Here is a 14,663-nt window from a genome sequence, read left to right on the forward strand (position 1 = left end):
CTGATACGGTTCAGGCACCACCACTTGCAGGTTCCTCTTCGTCCCACACCATCCCAATTTGGGGGAAGTTCCGCTGGTCCTTCATGATCACTAGGTCTCCATCCAGGAATCACTTGCCCACCAGCATTGATGTACTGTACTTCCATCAGTAGACTGCAGAGTTCAAACAGGTGCCTTCTCAAGGGAATTGGCAGTGGACAATAAATACTGGTTTGTCTGTGAACCCCAGATCTCAAAATGAGTTCCTGCTGAACTTTCCCTGAAAGAGAGCTGAAGATTTGTCCCCTGTGTTGACGAACATTGGAACATTAAGGAAAGCCAGCAGCAACTTCTAGCCACACATCTCCAACCAATCTGGGATAAAACCTTTCTGTACTTGATGACTTTTTCAATTTTAATTGCAACTGCCCTTTCATTTGCTCTCCTTATCAACACAAAATGCCAGAGGAACTCAGCAGGTCGGGCAGCATCTGGGGTTGCTGAGGGGGATATACAGTCAACATTTTGGGTGAAGACCCTTCATCCAGCTCTTTATTCCTCTCCATAGATGCTGCCTGACCTGTTGAGTCCCTCCAGCATTTCGTGTGTGTTTCTCTTGAGTCTCAAGTTTCAATTGCCCATTAATTCTCCTATCTCCCCTGATTATGATGTTTTGCCACAATCTTCCTCCTTGGTAAAGACAAAGAACTCAATTGCAGCTCTGCTAGCAGCACCTCCTTTGCACTCAGCCAGCCCTGCTCCTCTTACTACTTGTAAGACTAGAAGACACAGCTGTACAGCATAGAAACAGGCCCCAGGCTTTGCAAACATCAAGTATCCACCTGCACTAACCCATTTACCTGCACTTGGTCCGTAGCCGTCTGTCAATCTGGTATTAGAGATTTCAACCCTGGGAAAAAGACACTGTCTACTCCTATATTCCTCGTAATCTTGTGAACCTCTATCAGATCTCCTCTCAGGCTTTGCCGCGCTGAAGAAAACAGCCCAAGTTTATCCAGCACATGCCCTTTAAACCAGGAAGCATCCTGGTAAACCTCTTCTCCCCCCTGTCCAAAGCCTCAATATCCTTACTAGAGTGAGGCGACTAGACCTGTACGCAATGTTCCAGATGTGGCCCAACCAGAGTTTTATAAAGCCACAACATAGCTTCCTGACCTTTGAACTTGGTGCCTTGACTAATAAAGGCATCATGCCTTATGAAACACCCTATCAACCTGTGTAGCCACTATGAACTTGGACCCAAGATCCCTCTGCTCAGCAGCACTTATTAAGGATTTTGCCCTTAACAGTGTACTGTCACTTTATGTTATTTCTTCACTAGTATCTGCTCCTGATCTTTGCCTTAAATGCTTATCAGAATTCCATGTTATGCTAACAGCTGTTCACTTCTCTTTTGCTTTCCTTGTTATTTTCCTGTCTGGTTCCCTTGTCTGTTCACTATATTTAGCTTGGCTCTCACATTTCATCCCTGTAAGATGGTGTGAAGGTCCTCTGCAACAGACCTTGAACCCAGGCCTAAGAGGAGAATGACGACACTTAATCCAGTGATGAATCCCATTTCCCTGAAGTCTTTCATGACACTAATTTATACATTATTGTCATTGTTGAAATCCTTTTCCTTTGGTAGGTATGGTGGAACCTTGCAAAATATCACCCTAAAACTGCCCATAACTGTCAACAAGTTTTTCCAGCCAACAGAGATGGCGTCGGAAGATTTCTTTCAGCGTTGGAGACAGCTCAGCAGGTACAGGAATAATCATTTAGATTCAGATTAGTTTATATCTACTCAGAAGCAGAATCAAGTTTAGTATCACTGGCATGTGTCATTGTGAAATATTGTTATTTTTATATATATAATATCTGCATATCTATCAGGTATGGAGAGTTTGTGCATGGGAAATGTTTTTAGATGGCTTGGCTATTTTATATTGTTACTGCCCTTACCTGAGCAACTCAATATTGGTAAGGACATAGAACAGTACAGAATGTAAGGGCTCTTCAGCCCATGGTGTTGCAGGCAGCCCATGTTATTTATAGAACATTTTGTCTTAGTCCCCAGCAGGAAGCTCAGAAGATCTTCAAAGCTAATCACCCCATGGACACAGAGGTCACCAAGGCTAAGGTAAGGTTTCTTCTCTCCATTTGTGACTCCAAATAAAAATTGCTCATCTTTGCAGGCAGGCAGACTAAGAGAACAAACTGTGCCAGTCATGGAAGGCGACAGACCAAGTGTGTGTAAAAGGGATTAGTAGTCTGTGGTTGGCATGGGTAGGGCGGTGCTCAAAGACTCGAGTCTCCTATCCTCCTAAGCAGCAGTGTGTATAGAAGAATAGTGTTGATCAGCTTCTGCCGTCACCACACGACTTCTAGGCAAAGATCTCGCAGGGGTGAGATCCTTGGAACTTCTTTGGCATTTCTGTAGCTCTGGGGTTTTACAGAATGAAGTTGCTAGCCCCATACCCAACCCTTCCCCCTTTTGAAGCCAGGCTTGGGACCGTCCGTGTCAGGGTTTCACGCTATTGGATTAACACCTGTATATTCTTTTTCACTTCGAGGATGGGATCTCGAGCTCCTTCTTTATCCAAGAGGAAGGTGTCTCAGCCTTCCCTGCTTCTCTAGTCTCTATATGACTTCATATCCCGAAACCCCTGCAAATAAAAATGTAGCGGCGCCCTTGATCGTATGATATCTTATTCCTTCACCGTGTTCCGAATGTAAAATGGCAAGTCACCCTGTTCTACTGTAATCCCACATCTGTGCTCACTGACCAAGGGTCTCGGCCCGAAACATCGACAGTGCTTCTCCCTATAGATGCTGCCTGGCCTGCTGTGTTCCACCAGCATTTTGTGTCTGTGCTCACTAATTAGTTTGTGGATATGTCTAGTGGTTTTGTGGTGTTCCACAGTCCTTAATATCTGAAGAATCTCAATGCCTCCTCCCCTGAGCCAAATTATTTCAGTATTAATTGTTCCAATCTTTTAGAGTCCTACTAGCGCAGAAACAGGCCCTTCCAATCTTTCAGATTCAAGAGTAGTTTAGGGCGCGGGCGTGACGCTATTACAGCTTCGTTTATCGGAGTTCAGAGTTCAATCCTGACATCCTCTAAGGAGTTTGTACGCTTCCCCGTGACTGTGTGGGTTTTCTCCGGGTGCTCCAGTTTCCTCCCACAGTCCAAAGACGTCCTGGTTAGTAGGTTAATTGGTCATTGTAAATTGTCCCGTGGTTAGGTTTGGGATACATCGGGATTGATGGGTGACAAGGCTGGAAGGGCCTACTCTGTGCTGTATCGCTACATAAAACAGCACAGAAACAGGCCCTTCAGCCCATCTAGTCCATGCTGAACTGTGATTCTGCCTAGTGCCAGCGACCTGCACCTGGACCATAAACCCTCCATACCCCTTCATCCATGTACTTCTATAAACTTAAATACTGCAACTAAACCCATATTCACCACTTCCCTCACACACAAAATGCTGGCGGAACATAGTCCTGACGAATGGTCTCGGCCCGAAACGTCGACAGCGCTTCTCCCTATAGATGCTGCCTGGCCTGCTGTGTTCCACCAGCATTTTGTGTGTTGTTGTTGTTGTTTGAATTTCCAGCATCTGCAGATTTCCTCGTGTCCACCACTTCCTTTCTGTGTTTCTGTTGTTCCTGTTTGTAGATTGATGTCTAATTCTCTCTCAAGGGGTGCAAAGGTGTTAACGTGATTTGTTTGGTAAACCTATAAAGTGCAAAATAAAGACCTATTGTTCTCTAAGGTGTTTCTAAAACACTCCCACCTTCCAGTGGAATGAGCCAGCCAGGTCTATTTTTCAATCAAGGATCAAGTTTACGTCTATGTGTACAGTGGTTTGGGTTAACTTGGGACACGATGGGACTTATACCATTCCACACTGTGCCTGTAGGAAGAACCTATTCCACACTGTGCCTGTAGATAGATAGATAAACACCAGAGAGCAGCCCACAGCCTGAAACCACCTCAGACGCTCCGTAAATGGGAGCCTAGTACCCCTTTGTTGTGGGATATGCTCAGTGAGGTTCTGCAGGGGCACTTCTCTCCGTTTATTTTCTGCTTTTTCCATTCTTTCTGTAGTTGATAGGGTTCGGCACAGCTCTGCTGCAGGACGTCGACCCCAACCATGACAACTTCGTTGGTGCGGGAATCATTCACACAAAATCCATCCAGGTTGGGTGCTTGTTGCGGCTGGAACCCAACAGTCAGGCACAGGTTTGTGACATTTAGCGCTGAGTTATTTAGAGCCGCGGCCGAATCAGATCAGCTTACCGTCTGTGCGTCATCTGAGAATGAGAGCTCACTAGGTGACCTCTGTTGCCTGAGCTGGGGCAGACACTTGGGCCTGATCAAAAGACCGCCTTCAGGGGTCCAGCAGCGGTGCCCAAAGTGGTTCTTGGCTGCTTCCTCTGCATCAGCAGTGTATGCAGTGGAGCTGGGAGCTGGTTCATTACTGTCACGTGGACCAAAATGTAGTGAAAAGCTTTTGTTCGATGCTCAAGTGCATTGAGGTAGAACAGTGTTATAATTACAGAGGGAGTGCAGTGCAGGTAGACAAAACTCAAAATCCATGACGAGCTAGACTGAGAGGTAGCAGTCGATGTAATGTTTCACAGTGCCAGTGGCCCAGGTTCGATTCCCACCGCTGCCGTGCGTTCTCCCTGTGACTGTGCAAGTCTCCTCCGGATGTTCCAGTATCCTTCCACATTCCAAAGACGTTAGTGAGTTGTGGGCATGCTATGTTGGTGCCGGAAGCGTGGCAATGCCTACCTGCTGCCCCCAGCACATCCCCAGGCTGTGGCTGTTGATACAAATGGCACATTTCACTCTTTCGATGTACATGCGACTAATGAAGCTAATCTTATCTTTAAAGTGGTCCTATCAGACAAATTGTTCCATTCTGAAATACACTGAGCTGAACCAAAGCAGGAACAGAAAGAGAAGCTAATAGTTTTATAATTGCAAAGAAATTAACAGTGCAGGAAGACAAAATGCAAAGTCCATGATGAGGTAGATTGAGAGAATATTTATCTTGTGTTGGAATAAGTGTTGGGTAAAAATGAGGACCCCAATGGATGGGTTTCAGTGAGGAAGGGGTGCTCATTGCCCAGGCATGCCCTGTCTACCCTGGCATAGTTTTAGTGGGTTTATACTGCACGACCACCTGTGTCCTGTTCCCCCAAGGTTAGAAGTTGCTGGCTGGAATTGCTTTACTGTCTAACCTCTCACTTCTCTCTGTCTCTCTTCATCCACAGATGTACCGCCTCACACTACGCACAAGCAAGGAGACTGTGTCGAAGCGACTATGTGGTTTACTGTCTCAACAGTTCTAAAGTCTCCTCCATGTAATCGATCTCTTACACTATACTGTGTCTGTGTGAATCTGGGAGTGAGTGTGCGTATGTGTGTGTGCACGGGTGCATGAAGGTCTTATATCCATGCCACGTCCAGTGAAATCTTCAAGTATCATGTGACGTCCTCTTAACTACAGTATATGTTTACGTGACTGTTTTGTGGAGGTTTTCCTTCTGTTGCTATTGTGGAGGGATTTGGAAAGTTCTTTGGTACACGAGGCATCAGACTGTGCAGTAGATGGGCAGAATTGGCGTCAGGCTACAGTGAAGTCGACACGACCCCTGGCATAACTGCATCCTGTGTTGATGAGGGGCATTTAATGATTGTAAATCTTTGCTGAAGCAAGGAGTGTCAGATGATCACTAATCTCAGAGTGAAAAGAATGGCTCCTCCCTGCTCCTGTATGCACACCGTACTGCGGTGACCAGGTACAAACCAGGAAGGGTTCAGGGTGTGACACGATGGCAGCGCCCTTCAGAAATGGGGATTAGGCAATGTGCCTCTTTTGAAGTGTTTGGTGACTCCCACTACCCCACGGCTGAATGTCCAAACAAGGCTGTCGATAAGAGATTTAGGCAGGCTATTGGAGCATGTCTACTGACTGATGACCTATTCTCCAGTGAGGAGTGACTGCTATCAGAGATGATGAGTAGAGAAGGGGAGGATTCCGAGCAGACGGTGTCCAGTATATGCAGGGTGCCTCACCATTTTCGCTTTCTCGCTGTCTTTACAGACCTCAAAAGGAGGTGATGCCCGAATACCAAAAGACTTGATGTCCCATCTCGCTGTTAATCGATATAGTCATTTCTTATATTAAAAAAAATGTATGAAGTAATTGTAAAATGTATCTGTATATAACTCTTTCTTAGAGCTGGATAGAAATACCTGTACGACCAAGTTAGTCAGTGGTCTCTTATGTTAAATTTGCTGTTTCAATGTCACCATCGAAAGTTAAAGGGTGGGCATTTTTTTTATTTAACCTTTTGCTTAAGGTATTGTACATGCAAAAAGACTGGAACTTCCTGAAACTGTTCCCTTCTGCTCCTCCCTGTGGAACACGCATCATCTGTTAGTAGTTTTTGAAAACTCTCTGCTCTATGCAAATACTGCCCCTTGTTGTCGTCACCTGCAAATCCCATTCTACAGACTCTTGCACTTTTTTGCCCCCCTCTCTCTCTGTCTCTCTTTCTCTCTGTTGACAGCCAGCATGAGCTCCACAGTGCTTGCTGTTGTGCATGAATACTTAATATTATGGGAATGAAATGTGACAATGGGCTGAGTTGTTCTTCTTTCCTCACTAAGCCTGCTTTCATTACCAGCAATCGTTTTTAAACAGTTCAGAGTCTGGAAGATCCCAGGCACAACACTTGGATTCTCACTAGATAAAATTAATCTAATACAGTGTCTTTGACAGAGGGAGATGGAGCAGGAAGGCAAAATGCACAATGAACAACTCCCCCATTCAAAAGGCTCAGTTTCTAACTTCTCATCCCTCTCTGCTCCTGGCTTTACTTGACATTTCCTACATTTTTGGGGGACATTAGGATTGGCTTGCTCATTAACCCCTGCCTCCACTTCTTTCAGCTTGCTACTTCAGTGGCATTGTCTTGTAAATGGTGGGCAAACTTGTGCTGTGCAACCCTAGATTAGCTTAACTTCTCTGCTAATAAAGAGGATCCCATCTGCCTAATGCCTGTACATAAAACTAACTCTAGCAACTGGATAACGTGGCAGTGGGGCTTCTTAGTGGGTCCTGTGCGAAATGGAGGAAGCTTATTCCTTTGTAAAGACTGATTTCTAACGATAGCACCAGTACGCTCCTGGGGGGGGTGGGGGGATAGGGAAACCATGTTGAATGTTCACTGTCAAGTGCTTTGGACCAATAACTAATGGAGTTGCTGTGACCTTGGAAACAAATGCTTGTCAAAATGTAACCTGCAAGGGAAATACAAGAGAACAAAGGATGTGAATAAAACTCCAGCCTTGTCATTACTGTGAAACACGCACCACACCACTCCAGGCAAAATTCTCAGTGTGCACTCTAGGTTGCTTGTCGCGCAGTTGAAAACTAATCAAAGGATATTTAAGCCTCTCGCCTCTGCAACAGGAACCTCATCTCAAGCACGTTTAGCATTAAACCTGCGGAAGGTGGAAGAACATCTGGGGGGAGGGGGGGGAGATGCATTTCCCTGTTACTTGTGACTACCAACCTTCCCTTCAAGCTCCTGAAACATTCTCCCAGTTAAATAATATTGTCCTGTACTGGAGACAGATCTCATCATGAAGACAGAACCGAGGCTAACCATTCTTTGTTAACATTGCAGTTAGTGTTACTGTACTACAGCAGAGGGCTTCAGAATGCTGAGTGCAATCCTGGCATCCTTTTTAAGGGGTTTGTACATTCTTTCCGGGGAATGTCCGGCTTTCTCCCACAAGTCTGAAGACGTACAAATTAGTCATTGTAAATTGATCCATGATAAGGCTAGGTTTAAGTAGGTTGTTTGGTGGTCAGCATGCCTTTAAGGGTTGGAAGTTCTGCACTGTACTAAATACAATTAATATTCTACAAGCACAGGCATCAGGACAAACTGCAGAGGTACCCTGATGGTGGAACTTACAGTAGTGTGACTGCATGAGGTAACTTTAGAATTACTTCTAAATTGTCTTGATTTAATTTTTGTAAACTGGCCACACACCCCACCATCTTGTCCCAGAACCATCTGATTGGTGTGTTCCAAATACTTATGGTAGTGTCAGGTAGAGCAGCTGCTGCCCTTCAGCTCCAGCAGACCTGTTCGACCCAGACCTCTGGTGCTGTCAACAAGGGCTCTGTGCTTTCCATAAGACAGCAGCAGAATTAGGCCATTTGGCCCAATGAATCTGCTCCGCCATTCCATCATGGCTGATTATTATCCCTCAACCCCATTCCCCTGCCTTTTCCCCATAACCCTTGGCCCCTCTTACAAATCAAGAACCTATCAACATCCACTTTAAATATGCCCAAAGACTTGCCATCTGTGGCAATGAATGAATGTCCTTCTATTCTGAGGCTGTGCCCTCTGGTCCTAGACTCTCCCACGATAGGAGAGTCTCCACTCCATCTAGGCCTTTCAATATTCGATAGGTTTCAACGAGATCCTCCTTATGATGGCGTAGGTTCTACTTACCCATTTCCCCTCCCTCAATTTGAAATTCCCAATTTATCCTCCTGGTATTCTCAGCAATGTGGCGGAAGAAACGCTTCTTCCATGCACAGCAGCCCACTCCAGGAAATCCAGATAGGTTTAGTGACTCTGTAATAGTGCCACTGATAGGAAGATAGAAATTACACTGACCATTTTCCTTAAGTTCTCCATTTTCATAATTTTAATAACTTTAAAACACAGGTTTAACCCTTCCTCCTTAGCTAGCCTGAATATACTTGATATCTGGAGGAGGCAAAACCTCCTGTTATTGAAAACTACAGCGTTCCTCCTGCTCTGTTTATTCAATATACAGGTTAGTAGGTTAATGGTCAAATGGGTATAAATGGGCAGCACAGGCTGTTTGGGCCAGAAGGGCCTGTTACTGTGTAGTATCTCTATTTGTCTCTAAATAAAACATAAAGTAATATTTTAATATTAATTTAACATCAATAGCAGCACTTTCAACAATTTCAATTTGGTGCCTATTTCAGTATTATACATTTTGTCCTTAATATGTTTAAGGACAAAGCATTTTTATTTCTTATAAATGTTCAAACTTGTGTAAATATATTACAGAAAGCAACTACGATTAAGCAGGGGTAACTGCACTGATGTTTACATGGGCAGTTTCCATTCTAAATGTGAACATGGGATACAATTTTAAAATGAGATGCTTCCATTGAAAGATTTTTTTATGTATATTTTTAATCCTCCACTATCACACTTTACCCTTGATAATAGATGTAACAATCCGCCTTTCATATCGGAATATCATGTGGGGTTGGTTGTAGTGTAAGCAGTTTGCAAATTGCGGTTGTCAGTGGGCAAACTTCCAGTCAGTTGACCTTGTTATCGCAGCTCATGATTTCCAACACGCCTGCTCTTATTCTTAATTATATTCTTCCTGTTACGTTAACGTGTAAAACTAGCCCTCTGAGTCTTTGTGTCAATTGGTTAAAGGCACTTTTCAAGATGTAGATGCAAAGGCAAGGAAGTGCCCCGGCAGGACCGATGACCAGCGACACCTTGTCAGCTTCTCCTTCTGATTATTGCGCAGCACTTTCTACACGTGATTGTAAACAGAGTCCTCGTGGGGAAAAGCCCAATAGCATTCCCAGTCCGGCAGAGCAACCTGTGAAAGCCTAGCCCAAGGACAGTCAACACCTTCAGGAGTATTTTACAGAAATAAATATTTCCGTTAATCTTCTGTGCGTTTTCAACAATAGTTTGGAATGAGAAAAGTTTCAGGTCTCAGGATGGTCCTTGTATTCTACCTACCAGACAGGATTCCTGTGAGTGATGATACCTGTCAATCTTCCCATGTAGTTCAAGCCTTTTTTCCATTTTCAACAGGTAGTAGATGAATACTTGCAATTCTCTTTGGCATCGTCTTGATTATTTGCGTGTTCTGGTGATTGGTACGAGGGGAGGGCTGTGCTCCCTTCTGGGAGCAGTGAGGTGGAACAGCCACTTAACTGGATGTGTCTAGCAGGGAAGCTGTTCAATAAACTAGTATGCCTTGTTTAAATGCAACATATTTACAGGTAAAGAATGGGGCTCATTCTGTATCAAAGCAATTAACTTAGTGATGTGGAGCACTTTAATCAAAGGGTGGGTGTATAATATTGTGTGGCCAACAATATAGTATTTTGTCCATGTGCCTCTGGCCTTTGTTCTGTGTAAGCAGCCATACTGGTAGTTTTGCAATTAACGTGGTAGGAGATTGAACACATGCATATTTACATTTTGTTCTGAAGCTGAGGTACTTAATAGGTGTAGTTAAAAGGAGTATTATAAGAGTATTCTGTGTGTGGTATCCAATTCTTGCTGCTTATAACCTGCACACAAACCCTGATCTTCCTTATTACTGAAGTTTTATTTTGTGGCCTGCAGAGTATATTTATTATTGGTCCTTGGGTGAAATATTGACAGCATCCACAAACTCCTTTTGACCAGACTTTGGCAAACTTTTCACCACCTTAAATATTGCTGACAACCATGGTGCCCTGTAGGTGCATTCTGGAGAAGACTGTTCTGACAATAGCTTCTAATTGTGTGACCTCTACCACCAAATCAGCTAGGACATTAGGAGAATGGATACACCAAGTGCATCACCATAACTTGTATCACCTACACATCTCCATTCCTTCACTGTGGAAGGGACACAGAACTCCCCAACAACTATGGAAGCACCTTCACCATATCACCTCGGCTTGCCACTATTTTAAGGGAAGAATAACATTTGCCTCTTCTGCAACATCCATGTCCCATAAATCAGCTGAAACTTTCCGTCAAAACTTTGACCCTTGAGCTCCACCAAATATCACCTCAAGGCACCGGGAGTGTGTCACACCTCACACATACTCATCTCAGCCACACTTGCTTCAGTAGGGAAACAAGCTGATCTTCCTGCTTCCAGTTGGTATTAAATGTGTTGTCGTTCTGGTCAAAGCTTCTGTGTGGATCATCTCTGTCAGCTTTACCATTCAGCCTGAGAACATCAAGCCCTCCACCCCCCCAGCAAGTATTTACCCAATGTTCAGTCAATCTGGACCCGCAGCTCCCTTGCAGAGCTCTGTCTTGGGATGCAAAACCACTTTTTTCTTGTACTATCCTGCCTTTTCTGTTGTGGGTGCATGTAATCCAGACTCTTGCTGTGTCTGGTTTCTCTGCTGAATCAGCCACCGACCTGCACACATGCAAGGGGGATCTTTACCTAGCCCTGAGAAAAGCAGGGAGATTCTCCCCGTTCTGGACCCAATTTTGTCTCACTCAGGAAGATTGTTAAATTGTTAGCTAAATTACAACAATGCTGTTTGTGGTGTCCAATCAGCTGCCATGATTATGTCAAAAGCAAAAACTCTCCTTGATCTTTAGGATTGTCAGTACCAGGAATGGGTACGGTAGAATTAAACAATCCCAAACTGTTTTTGCTAGTTAAGTGTTGAAGCTGGGTGTGGAAAAAGTGCCTAACTCTGCCCCTTATAATTCCTGTCCTTGGTGATCGGGAGCCCTGCCCTGGATTGTAGTGAGTGCAAATTGTGATTGTCGATTGTCAGAGTTTAGCTAAGTTTCCTCTGCATTCCAGATCACTGATTGTTATAAACATTCTGACCTCACCCAGGCACTACCAGGTACAGATGGGAACAAAATACTTCAACCCACACACCAATCAAAAGTTACTTGTGATATATGGCATAAGCTCCCACGACCATGGCCCTTTCTATCAATCGCAAAGTTGATAGTTATGGTTCTCACTTGAACTTTCCCAGCATCCTCCTACAAGCTGAGCATCACCAGAAGACACTTTCTGATTATTAACCTTATAGCGCTAGGGTGGGATCTTTCTGTGTATCAATTAGCTGCTTTAACACTTGCTAGGGACCACAGTAACTGCCAGATGGTGATCAAGTGGTTTCATGTAAAATGATTTGGAAGATTTGTGTGGACAATTTTTTGAAGTAAGTAAATACGGTTTGGAAACTGGTCAGCAGTGATTTTATTTTTAGAGTTTAAAAAAACACAGTAATGAATCCAGAGCCGTAGGAGATCACGCTTCCCAGGCTACTTGTAAATCAGACTCGCTCTTGTGTACTGCCCACATTTGCTTTCTCACGTATTTGAATCTTCTGAAAGTTGCTATTAGAGGGGTATTCCACCCCCCCCCCCCCAGTCCATCAGGCAATGCTTATCACCATCATCCTCTGGTTCATTGACTTTGTGCCCTCGAGCCACCAGTGGAGCTGATTTCTCATTAACAGTACATCACAATTCTTTAATGTGGGTTACCTGCTTTATCCTGTTAGGGAAAACCAGTGGACTCATGAGGATAGTCAGGCTCCTTTTGTCATAGTTCTGCATACATTATACTCCCAGAATCCACCTCCTGGGAAGTTTTTAATTTCTCTGGCCAATCTCTTACTTGTTTTTGCAGTCATTATACAATTGTGATGAAAAGCCAGGTAGTTACCAGCTGCACATAACTGCGCCTGATGTTCAACTGTATTGTGATGTCCTTCCATGATCCTTAAGGAATGAGCCTGCTTGGAGAGAACACAAATGTGTAAATTCTCCTCTAGTCAACAGCATGCCAGGTTTGATGTTGGGGCGGTTCAAGTTTATTTTTCACATGTACTTTGAAATCTACAGTGAAACGCTTTGTGTTAACAACTAACACCCCTTGACTGGAGAATATTCTGCACTGTATTTCAATGACAGGGAACCTTTGAAATTCTCATTGTGATGGATGGTGTAGGGTGGCAGCATTACAGTAAGAATCACTGTCACAATGAGCTGGCATGAAATGTTTTGATTTCAGATTCAAAAAGTTGTGGCCATCCCACATCACCCCATGCTGAACCTTGTCACGTTTTCTACAGTTGTAGAGGGGGTACTGGTTCCCTGAACGAGAGAGAAAATGGACCGAGAAGAGGACACTGGAATTATAGTGGAAGGAAAGTGCACTTGGAGATGTGAGAACTGTTTGGGGTGCAAGGGTATGGGGCAGGGAACAGGGATAATATCAGGGGCTGGATTGAATGTGGGTGGGCTGGGGTTTGCAACAGAACAAGAAGAGGTTTTGCAACTGGCCAGATGGAAAATTGAGCCAATCAGGATCATTTGTTTCTGCCTCCCATCCAAGATGCATGTTGAGTGAAGGCAGAAGTGAGTGCTTGCCCCCCCCGGCTGTGCATCATTGACTTAGACAGCAGGTAATTCATTTCATACAGTAACTGGCCACAGTTTAAGTATCCATACATGGGAAAGCGTGATAGCGTAATGGTTAGTACACCACTTTACAGTACCAGTGGTGTAAGGAGTTTGTACATTCTCCCTATGAGTGTCGGTTTCCTCCAGGCGCTCAGCTTTCCTCCAACAGACCTAAATCATAACAGTCGGTAGGTTAATTGGTCACTGTAAATTGTCCTGTGATTAGGCCAGGATTAGATCTGGGGATTGCTGGGCAGTGCAGCTCGAGGGGTTTGATTCTGTGCTGTATCTCAATAAATAAAAAATGTAACAGTGGTGGTTTAGTAGTGCCTGTACCTCCAGGGTCATGTAGTTTGGGAGAGAAGGCTGGATAAAATTAAAAGGGGTAAGCCATCTGATCCAGAGATCATCTGAGTTCCAGTACAGCTGAATACATATTGAAATATTCTGTTACTATGCAATCACTTGCATTAGAGGAGTGGCTTCTAACATTGTGTATGGGTGTTATGTGTGCAGCCATGTACACCTGAGAGGTGATCCTCATCAGTGTTAAATGACAAATGTTTAACTGAAGAGATGTAAGATGAAGAACAGTATTTAGATAAAACATTGACATTATGATCGACCTCTGTCTCTGCTTATTTATTTTGTTGCAGTTGGATGGTTTATACCCAGGGAATGGATGAAGACTGATTCAGAACAATGAGTGGTGTGGGGCACAGGCCAGGGGCGTTACTGGAGTAGAACTGGGCTTGCATATCATCTCCACTACATTGCTAGCTAACCAACACATTTCACAGTGCTGCAGTCAACAGGAGGAAGAAAAAGACATCTAAGTAAAAAATAAATTAAGGGAATAAATCTTTTTATCAGTTTCTCATTGATTATGGATGCAGCATAGAATTTAAAACATTCCATCTGTAATTCTAGAATTGAGTAAGATGCACTTTTTGCATTCCCAGTGCTACTGAAAATTCAATAGTTAGATCCAAGTATGTTCTATTTTAAAAGTTTGTGGCTTTTGAGGAGGACAGCTAGGTTTCTGCCAATTAGTGACAGAGGGATCATTGTTCAGCACCAGTAGCATGACTTTGTTTATAATTGTTAAATAGTTATAGTTCATCCCCTGCACATATTGCAGGGAGGTAGTGAACAAGGGAGCAGACGACACACTGGGGAGTGAATGTGATCATGGTTTAAAGCAAAAGCTCGTGATCTTTGAACAACGGTATGAAAGCTGTTGTCAGAGGCAAAGGACAATGGAGAAACAGCAGAAATACTGTGGCAACTCAGTGACACAGCAGTCCTGATGAAAGGAAGGTTTTTCTTTTGACAGTCACTGCTTGACTGGCTGAGTTCTTCCAGCATCTGATTTTGTTTCAGATTCTATTTGCCCA

The 14,663-nt window shown here is 44.0% G+C and overlaps 2 protein-coding genes across 5 annotated transcripts in view; one reads left to right on the top strand and one right to left on the bottom strand.

Moving 5' to 3' along the window:
* The window catches only part of ap2a1 (adaptor related protein complex 2 subunit alpha 1), a 104,006-nt gene extending 96,660 nt beyond the window's left edge, over positions 1 to 7,346 (top strand). For all 4 annotated transcript variants that reach the window (XM_073034072.1, XM_073034073.1, XM_073034074.1 and 1 more), the window contains 4 exons: positions 1,628 to 1,744; positions 2,053 to 2,122; positions 4,097 to 4,231; positions 5,272 to 7,346. In XM_073034072.1, coding sequence (XP_072890173.1) covers positions 1,628 to 1,744; positions 2,053 to 2,122; positions 4,097 to 4,231; positions 5,272 to 5,349 — 400 coding nt within the window. In that variant the 3' untranslated portion in view covers positions 5,350 to 7,346. The remainder of the gene's footprint in view (positions 1 to 1,627; positions 1,745 to 2,052; positions 2,123 to 4,096; positions 4,232 to 5,271) is intronic.
* Positions 7,347 to 11,544: 4,198 nt separating this feature from the next.
* Positions 11,545 to 14,663, bottom strand: part of fuz (fuzzy planar cell polarity protein) — a 52,889-nt gene continuing 49,770 nt past the window's right edge. The window contains exon 11 of the mRNA XM_073034080.1: positions 11,545 to 12,596. Coding sequence (XP_072890181.1) covers positions 12,553 to 12,596 — 44 coding nt within the window. The 3' untranslated portion in view covers positions 11,545 to 12,552. The remainder of the gene's footprint in view (positions 12,597 to 14,663) is intronic.

This window comes from Hemitrygon akajei, chromosome 31 (assembly GCF_048418815.1).
Source record: "Hemitrygon akajei chromosome 31, sHemAka1.3, whole genome shotgun sequence".
NCBI lineage: Eukaryota > Metazoa > Chordata > Chondrichthyes > Myliobatiformes > Dasyatidae > Hemitrygon > Hemitrygon akajei.